Source organism: Poecilia reticulata, linkage group LG3 (assembly GCF_000633615.1).
Source record: "Poecilia reticulata strain Guanapo linkage group LG3, Guppy_female_1.0+MT, whole genome shotgun sequence".
NCBI lineage: Eukaryota > Metazoa > Chordata > Actinopteri > Cyprinodontiformes > Poeciliidae > Poecilia > Poecilia reticulata.
Window position 1 is genome coordinate 4,900,988 of NC_024333.1, and position 10,403 is coordinate 4,911,390.

Consider the following 10,403-nt stretch of genomic DNA (forward strand, 5'->3'; position numbering starts at 1 on the left):
ATGCAGTTTTCAAATGAGTACCTCTTTAGTTCCTTTTTCTTTGGAGAATTATCCGTGCCATCCTGGAAGAGAAGAAAGAAGGAGAAGTAACTGGACATCACCACCAAGATTCTGACCACCAACAACGGCTCAGACAAAATGCTGCTGGAGGGAGACATAGTGCTTCCTAAAAACAGAAATGCCATGAAGTGCTGGTACAACAGCTGCCTGTGGAGCAAAGCCTCCAATGGCTACGTGGTGGTTCCTTATGTGATTGGTCGAGAGTTCACCAGCTATGAGAGGCAGACCATCAAGACCAGCATGAGGGCCTTCGCCAGCAGTACCTGCGTTCACTTCCAGCAACGTACCAACAAGCGAGACTTCAGCTCTCACTCAACAAGCAGGCATCTACAGCGGGATCGCCATGCACGAGCTCAACCACGCTCTGGGCTTCCAGCACGAGCAGAACAGGAGCGACCGCGACTCCTACATCAGGATCAACTGGCAGAACATCATCCCCGACACCGCCTACAACTTCAATAAGCACGACACCAGCAACCTGAACACTCCCTACGACTTCTTCTCCATGATGCACTACGGAAGAGACGCCTTCGCCATCGCTTATGGACTGGACACCATCACCCCCATCTCCAACGCCAGAGTCCAGGTAGGCCAGAGACGGGGACTGTCCAACTGGGACGTCTCAAGGATCAACATGCAATAAGATGTACAACTGCTAATAAGAGTAATGAAAATGCTCTAAAAATATTTCAGAAGTTCAGACAAATCAATGATTACCTGGAGTAACTTAAATAAAGGAAATGTAAAATTACTAGTTAGGGTTTTGTGTTTTTTGTTTGGTACCAGAAGTATATAACATCTCCCAAACTGATATTAGGTTGGGTGTCAAATTGTATTCTTCAAAAAATAATGAGCATCAACAAGATCTACCATTGATTTTTGATGACAGATTGATGGTGTGGCACCACTGCCATTGAGATTAACCACAGCTGATCTCAAGAGCCAGGCCTGAATAGAATTGACATGATGAATCTGCCTAAAAATACAGATGAACAGCTCTCAAAAAGAAACACTTTATGTACCAAAGGAAATTCAAGATCAGATGAAAAAACTAATTATACCAGTAGGGAAAAGATTGCACACCAGTTCTTAAGAAGTTATTTGGCACCAATGAGTGTATATATCCATCCATCCATTTTCTTACACCCTTGTCCCTCAGTGGGGTCGGGGGGGTTGTTCCTATATCCAGCTAACGGGGTGAGAGGCGGGGTACACCCAGAACAGGTCGCCAGTCTGTCGCTGGGCAACACACAGGACAAACAACCATGCACACACACTCACACCTAGGGAGAATTTGGAGAGGCCAATTAACCTGACAGTCATGTTTTTGGACTGTGGGAGGAAACCGGAGTACCCGGAGAGAACCCACGCATGCACAGGGAGAACATGCAAACTCCATGCAGAAAGACCGGGGCCGGGAATCGAACCCAGGACTTCCTTGCTGCAAGGCAACAGCTCTACCAACTGCGCCACTGTGCAGTTGAGTGTATATATATATATATATATTTCTTTATTTTAAACGTTTTTTTTGTGACTGAGGTGAAAGGAAAACAGATTTGTTTTTTTTGTTGTTTAAATTGTTCATCTTTCTTACAATATGCAGTTTGATCCCATTTTTGAGAAATTTTAAAAGGACAATACGCTGTTTTTTTCTTGGGGGCTTGGGGGGTTTCCCCCCCAAAGCATTTTCCATACGATCTGTTAAGAATCATTTAAAAAAGAACAGTTCTGATAACTACAAATCAGAAACTTCCAAAAACATAAAATTAATCCAATGTTAATTAAATGGTAAAAAAAAAAAAAAAACAGACCAGTAACATGGGATTCACATTACTGAAAATGATTTTTTTTTTTTTCTAAAAAGAACAATTTCCATTCAAAGAGGACTAACGTCAGTTGTTACGTGTATAAATATAAAAGCCCAGAAGGACCCAGAAATGCTCCATATAAGTGTGTGTTTGTTTTGTTTGAACAAAGCGATGGAACATGTCTGTTTGTAGCTCCTCAGTAAAACAGGTGTTCAGATCCTAAAGCCCAGCAGGGGTGTGAAAATGAGGGTAGGGGGATGGTGGTGTTTTCATCTCCTGCTATACAATATCTGCTTTATAGATGCCAGACTAGGTGTTATTATCTTTGAACGGTTGAAGGCTCTACTTAATGAAGCTTTTTGTGTGTTTGTCCTCTCTCCAACTACTTCTGCTACATCATGGAAACGTCTCCTGCACACTCTGCCATGCCCTTATTAAAGAAGAAGAAAATATTTCTAACTCTGGACTCTATTTGCCTACACAAGAAAGAGTAGCAATTACCAGTATTGCTTTTGTAAGAGATCTGTTGAAGATAATATATATAATACTGTGCTTCAATTCAATTTGCCATAGCATATTACATATTTTTATATTTTAGAAAAGACAGACTGAGGGTCTCACACATCCGTAATGTCAGTACCCGCCAGCAAAGCAAACTGGCCTTTACTTTAATAAATGAAACTATTATTTGAAAGCTGCTTATTCCTTTTACTCTGCTTATTTGTGTCTGATATTAACCAAATCCTTGATGACCCATGTAAAGATGACAAAAAAGCAAAAACACAGTAAATCAGTAATGGTTAAATGCTTTCATATCACTACACATCCTGATGTTTGAGGGTTTGTGTCAGCAGATGGCAGCAAAACCTTTTCAAACAATTATCCTCACCCCCCTCTCAGAATCCAAAATTGCTGTCACTCTTGATTTGTGCATTTATTTTTTAGCACTGTGTAGGCAGTTGGTACCTCATGAAATGCTATAAAATAATTTCTCTATAAATTTTAAGATGTTTTTCTCCTTAGGATTTCTTATCTTTATTATTATCATTTAGCATTTGGACTGTTTCTAGAAGCAATAGAGACCCAAAATGGATGTACAAAAATTAGCAAAATGTGAATTTTCCGTAATAGATCCTTCATAACCTCTCACCTAAGCTATTAAGCTTGTTCTAATGGTGTAACTGTGTAACAAATCAAATATCCCACTATAGTATCAATTTGTGCTCTTCAAAGATTCCAAACATATTTTAATGTTGTGATTCTCTATAAATTCACTCTCAGAGGGATGAGAGTGAACGTTAAACTAATGTTATTCACTGGCAGTTGCTACTGGAGCTAACCAGGCTATAGGATGGTGCTCACTGTGGCATCACAGCAAGAAGGACACTGGTCGAAACTCCAGGCTTCACACTCACCCAGTACATCTGGAGCGTCGATCAACTGTGATGGACGCATGGTCTTCCCAACTTGTAACAGCTGGGGCAGACTCCTGCGTTCAGAGTTCAAATCCTAGATGAGCCCCCACTTTTTTATGGCTTGGCTCTGGGACCATGACAAATAAAGGAAATCAATGCATTGGATAACTCAAAATTAGATGTATATGACCAAAATCAATAGAGAAGACATGGCAAAGATGTGAAGTTCTTCGGGAGACACTGGCCAGCTGCCTCCAGTTCTGATCAGCACCAATTAGAAGCACAAAGATCGGCCCAAGGTCTTTCCACTGGGTCTCTCTAATAATAATAATAATATGAAGGGTTTCTGGAAAGTGTTGACAGCTCAATTAATGGATCTATTTTTCTAAAAAATTTCTGTGTGAGATTACGCCACTGCAATATTACCGGGCGTGCCAATACATGTGACTCTATCAAAGCTTTATTTATTGAGGATGATGAATTTCTGCCTGCATCACTGAAAGTAAAGTTAATATTTCAAAGGGATCAGCTTGCGCTGCATGTGATAACCTACTTGGGGAAAGAAAGCGGTGTATTTTTTGCAAGAATGAAAAAAAAAATGCAAACAAGTGTCTTCAAGATAAGCACACCATAAATAATATGTTATCACCAGGTACTGAGTTAGTTTTCATTGTATTCAGTTTATCCAAGCATGATCTCTTTTCACATATTTAGACAAAACCAAGCACATTATATTTTAGTTGTTTTTTTTCTTTCAAATTATTACTTACTTTAAATATTTTCACATTATTCCTGTCATTTTTGTTCATGGGAATGTGAAGATCAAGTGTTTTCTGTTTAGTGTAATTGTTATATTCAGGGCTTATTTCGCAGATTCTTATTTGCAAATAATTCTGAAAATTACATTTTCTTTGACATCAGAGTTATGCACTAGTTAGATTTGTATTACCACATCAAACTCCAACAGAATATAATTAAAATATGCAGTTGTGATGTTTCAAACTGTAAAAAATAAAAGAAAAAAATCAGCACGTGTACTTTTGGTTGAAAAAGCAAAAACAAAAATGAATAAATAAGCATTACCTCAATACACAAAATAGACCCCAAAACATTCTCTCCATGAAATACTAACTCTTCTGCCCTAATTCCAATGATATAGATAAGTCAGTCGGAGACAGATTTTTTTCATTCTGACCTAGTTTCTTTTGAAATTTCATTGGTCATTTTAACCCCCGAATAAGCTTAACGGCAACAGAAAAAAAACAGTGAAGAGAGAAAAACAATGCAAGCAGATAATGCAAGAGGAAGCACACAAGAGGAAAGAACCTTTGCCAGATGTAGGATAGTAAAATTAGCTTACAGCCGGGAGCAATCATTAATATTACTTCCTGAACTGTGGAGGCTCTTTGTTTACAACACGACTACATGAAGCTATTCATTTTGGTCTAGTGTAATTAGTTCTACATGTGGAGTGTCAACACTTCCAACCTGGTAAATGTCAAGCATCATTTAACCGTGCAAACTATTGGTATGAGTGTCGAATGTACAAGCTGGTGTGTCATTTGCACCTGTTGAACTTTTTCTCTTTTAATCAGGGTTTAAGCATAAGCCCAGTTATATTTTACTGAATCAAATTAAAAAAATCTTAAAAGTGTGGTGTGCATTTGTGCTCAGCCCTGTTTACTTTAACACCTCCACTTTAAAGACTTTGCAACCAGTCTGGTAGCCTTTGATCAGATAAACAGTAAGGTTTATTTGGTCAAATTGCATACTGACAGATGTACCTGGTAATCTTGCGTCATTTAAATTCAAAGGGGCAATGTTGTGCATTTTACAGGCACATAGTGACATTTTATAGCAGTCGAGTAACTATGTTAACTTGACTTAAAAGAAATTTGACTTTGTAATTTAATGCCTTAAAATTCTGCCTCTGTCTCTTTAAGAAGCTCCCACTCTTCCTGAAACTCTGCCTTCAGGAAGTCAACACAACATGGCTCATGGCTCCTCTATTAACCTATTAACAACTTTTTTTTTTCTTTTTTTTTTTTTATTACCAGCGTTTCACTGATAGGTAGCTCTTAAAATGAGCTCAGCAGATGTGCAGTTCCATCAGGTGTTTGCTAATTGTTGCTGGCTAGTCTGAAGGGATTGAGTAGGGCATCATGGGGGAGAGTTAGTCTGTGAAGTGGAAGCTCAGAAGCTTGGAATCTGCAGCTCTGAGGAGGAGCTTCCTCTCAAAGGCGGAGCTAGGTCCACCCAGGTGTTCAGCACAGCCGAATGGTTGCCACAGGAGATTAAAAGATTTCTCAAACATGCTTGAAAGAATCAAGGCCACGCTCCATGTATGTTTTTAATGAGGGAATAATATTATAACATGATGACAATCTCGAAAAAGTTGATTTTACATAAAAAGCTTCCCCTTTAATGATTAATGTCTGACAAATGTAAGGAATTTTGTAAGAACCCCCCACCCCCTATAAAATCTTACATTCATAAAAAAAAAAAACAGCTCTTGCTGTTTCTAGGTTAAGCTCACAGTGAACAGTCACATTGCTGAGCGAAACGAAACATTTGAAAAGGTCATGCTGTGTTAAATGCCACTTTGAAATGGCAGAGCCAGTTAGCAGAGATTACATCTCGGTGCATGTCCAAAGTGGCTGCTCTGTCTGTGGCGGGCTCCAATGACTGCTATCTTTGCACTTTATCTGTAGGTGACTGAAAAATACATTGACCTCAGTAACAAACTTGGCTGCTGCATCGCAGAGCCTGCACAGCCCAACAAATTTAACATTGACTGAAATAAATGTGTGAGCATTACAAGGCATTGCCTTCTGAAAGGTAAACACGTATCCAGGCAAAATTTAATTAGCATTCTGTTGATTTATTTGTTTCAAACATTAGGCTAGAATTTTAAAAGATAAACCGGGGGCTGTCTGGAGCCAAAGATTGTAGTAATAATATAAACCACACTCATCTTAGAGATTATGAGCAAATGCTATTGGATGTTTTCAGCAGAGCCTGAAAGAAAAATCCATCTCATCTTTTTTTGAAAATTTGAACTTTCTCATTGCAAATGAATTAGATTTCTTCAGACTTCTCCATGTAGTTCTTAAAAATGTAGAGCTTTGCCAAGTGCTGTTACGTCTGTGGGCTGTTTGCTGCAAAAACACACAAATCTGTACAAATAACACTCTGTACAAATCTGAAGTATTTTACATCTAGATTTTGGTGCAAATAACTTATTACACTTAAAATAACACAAAGCTGACTTACAAATAACTTTTCAGGAAGATAGAAGAGCCTGTTTTAAGTAAATAATTCTTCAGTACTGATTTTCAAAAGGTAACAGTTCCACTGGCAGATTGTTCCACTTATTACTAGACAAGTGAAATAACCAGTAAAACTACTTTTTAATCAATATTAAGAAATTATTGACTTCAAACAAATTCGTAAATGTTGTTAAAAAGTTACTTGCAGGTTAGTTTCGTCTTCATTTGACTATACTTAGATATTTGCACTAGAAACTAGACCAAAAATACTTGGCAAGATTTTTGCAGTGTGGATGCTCATCTGATTAGCTGAATCAATTGTGCTGCCTTAAATCTAAAGTGTCTCGTTTCTGCTCGTTAGTTGGGACCTGTTGACATTGTGAAGAGCCCTGAGAGGACATTTGCTGTCTACTCAGACTATGAACTCAGACTTTCCTTTTCTCAGTGGCGCCTGAGTCGACTCTGTTCGTTCTGCACCAGAGGTTCAGCTGTGACCTCCAGCGCTCACAGCCGCACTCCAAAGCCTCCTGTCCAAAACTGTCAGCACCGAGCAGTGTTCCGGTCTGAGCTCTGTGGTTACCTGTACTGTGTGTGTGTGAGGTTGTAAATGTTGGCACATCTCCACCAAGTGGTCAGGAGTGTGAGTTGCCAGCTGTCAAGGCCTTCAGATTTTTGTGTCACCATTTCAAGAAAAAAAAGGTCAAATATGGATAATAATCGGTTGGTAACACAGATCATCCTTGTTATGTTAAAAGGGAATGAGCAAAGATTTAACCTACAAAGAAAGTAGTTTTGTTTTTTTGAAGAAAAAGGCAGGACTACTTCAGTAAAAAAAAAAAAAAAAAACAGTAATCCAACAAATGACCCACGTAAGAGTATAATTTTTTTGGAAAAAATAATGGTACTCAAGTGCTGAGTAACCGTCTGATTGTGACATCTGATTAATATATATATTTTTAAATGATACAATCAGACACACAATAGTATAAAGTTACATGCTTGCGCTGGCATTTTAAAAAATGAAATAAAATAAAGAAATTTGCAAAAATAAATCGTATTGAGACTTAGACTTGGGTGCACATATTCTGTTAACTTGGTTAGTTTCTATCAAAGACACACTCAGTCATATCCAGTTATGTCCAGTTCCTGTTGTAGACTGAAAAAATAAAATAATAAATAGAATTGATCTTTAAAAAATGAGAAATGTTTTTCTTTTTCTTTTGCGAAAGGCAAATCTTGTCCAGATTGCTTTCCAGTTAAATCTTTTTCTACGCTTTTGGTAAAAAAAAAATTTAGAAAAAGCATGTTTAGTTTTTTGTTGAGCATGTGCAAATAAAATAAATCATAATAACATTGTCTTTATGTTTTTAATTTGAATAATAATCCAATTTTGTGGCCTTTGCTTACTTTCTGTCTGACTATTTTGGCTTATTGGCAAAAACTTTGAACACCAGTGTTATTTGTAGGTGTTTCGACTTTTAGTTTCATTTGTGTTTCTGGTTTATTACTTTCGTTATTTTAGATCTTCCATTTTAGTTTATTCCTAAAAAATCTTATTAAAAGATTAGATTCTTTTGTCCTTTGTTCTTGTTTAGATTTCTTCTTATTTTCATTCATCGTTTATGTCATTTTCAGTCTCCTTTCCTCTAGTTTCCTCCACTGTTTTAATCTGTCACCTCTCCCTCAGAGAGGAAAGGTGCCCTTCGCAGCTGCTTCTTATTCCCTTGTTTTGTCTCTACCTGCTCCCTCCCCCAGCTTCATCTACTCGCCTCTGATTAGCTCTTCTGATTCTCCACTCCCTTTTAAGTGGGCATATTCTTCTTTCTGCTACATTTCACTCACAATTTCTTTTAGTTGTTACATTAAGTATTCTTATTTGTCAATACAAAACTTTTATTAAATTAAATGAGATAAATATTTTCCTTTCAGTTTGGATTATTCTGATATGGAAAAAGAGTGGAATCATTTTCACTGTGAGCCAAAAGCAGCCAGTTGTTGCGATCAGCACACATTATTCTTACATTAGCATGGCTGTTGAACAAAGCAGCTGTTGTTCCTGAGCCACATCTGTTTGTTGACGTAACTGGGAGAATGTGATGCGCCGCCCACTCGCCAGACGGGACATGATGGAGGTGGACAGACCTGAGACAGGCCACTGAGCCGTCAGAGTGTGGGCATCACCCAGCCGACGGGGAGAAGCTGTAGTTCCAAGGCAGAAAACCGGACATCTTGTTTTAAATCAGAGCTCTGTCGGCAAACTCGGGACACTTAATCTTAGTCAAAATTAGCAGCAGCTGGAGCGTGACTGATACAGGCCCTAGCAGGTGACCCCACACATTAAAACAGCAGCTCAGTCATGGGTCACTACAGCTCTCTGTAATCCTCCCTCCTCCCTCCTGCTTCTCCATTAAGCCAGAGGATGTCCTGTCGTCTTGTTTGTCCTTGACCGGAACTGCTGACTGGACTGGTCAGACTGCTTTGGATGTCACTGTTACAGTGTGCACACAGGAGTGAAAAGCTAACGGTTAGCTTATATCCTTTTAGAGGAGAGGTACAAAGAGGTGGAAAAGTAATCACACCTCCTGATACTTTTGTGTTTTTTACAGATCGTCTCTGGTTCTGCATCCCCAGAACCAAACATGGAGACACAGCATTCAGCTTCTAAGCATCACAAATCTGGGAACAAACTTCCCAGAAAACTGCAAAACACTGTTCCTTTAAGTCAAGACTAAAAACCCACCAGTTAGGGGTTGCTTTTGATTCATAATTACTGAAACATTGATCAGGATATTTGATGATGATTATTCTTGATTATGGCATTTGACAAAGTTCAAGGTTTATTGCTCGTTCCATAAGCGACAAAAGTGACTATAATGTTTCGATCATGTAAAACATGTTGAGCCTCCTTGGTGTTAAAATGTAAGTAAACTTAACTTGACTTAAATTTGAATTAAAAGTGACTTGTTGCCAGTCACTGGCAGCCAAAAGCTTTACTGTCTGACCAGATCTCACACGGCCCGGCATCGGCCCACAACTGTTTGGACCAAAAGAGCCTCCAGCTGTGTCCATGTCCTTTCATGAGTCAAAATGTGGGTCATGAAGAGGTTAGCTTAGTTGGAGTTAGCTACAAATCACTTTCATTTCTGGTAGTTTAGTTTTATTTCTGACAGCATTAGCAGAACAACTAACTGGTTCGGTTATTCCTATGGAAGTGTTTAATTTTTTTTCACAATCAAATCTGATTGGATGACCAATAGACATCCTCTGGACATGCAAAGCTGGATGACACGAAGGAGGAGACTGGAGTGGTTCTACAAAGTATTCATCACCAAAACAATTCCATGTTTTTATTTGCAAAAATATTGAAAAAAAATTTCTCATTATGCAATTATGTTACACCATGTGTTGGTCTAGCACATCAAATCTAAATAAAATGTACATTAGGGTTGTAAATGTACAGAAAAAGTATATATGGGGTGAATACTTTAGCAAAGAACACAGTTTAGATAATTTAATAAAGGTCTGGCCTTAATAAAGGCCAGACCATGTGACTTAAAGGGGCAGTATTATGAAAAATCTACTTTTTGAGTTTTGCAACATGTTATAATCTTATTCCCTCATCAAAAACATTCCTGTAGTGTTGCTTTGATTCTTTCATGCATGTTTGAGAAATCCTTTCATCTCCCATGTGAACTATTGAGCTGTATATAACGCCTGAGTGGAGCTAGCCCCGCCTTCAGGGCCGCAGCTCCTCCTCAGGGCTGCAGTTTCCAAGTGTCCACCTAACAGAGAAGCAACTTCCCCTCACAGCTCCTTCAGACTAGCCAGCAGCAATTAGCAAACACTTGGTG

General features: G+C 38.5%; 1 protein-coding gene across 1 annotated transcript; it reads left to right on the forward strand.

The window, feature by feature from the left end:
* LOC103462301 (high choriolytic enzyme 2-like) lies at nt 1–719 on the forward strand. Its single transcript, XM_008404992.2, is given in 3 exon segments — nt 1–359; nt 361–691; nt 693–719. Coding segments are annotated over 3 exon segments (717 nt in total).
* The last annotated feature ends 9,684 nt before the right edge of the window (nt 720–10,403 follow it).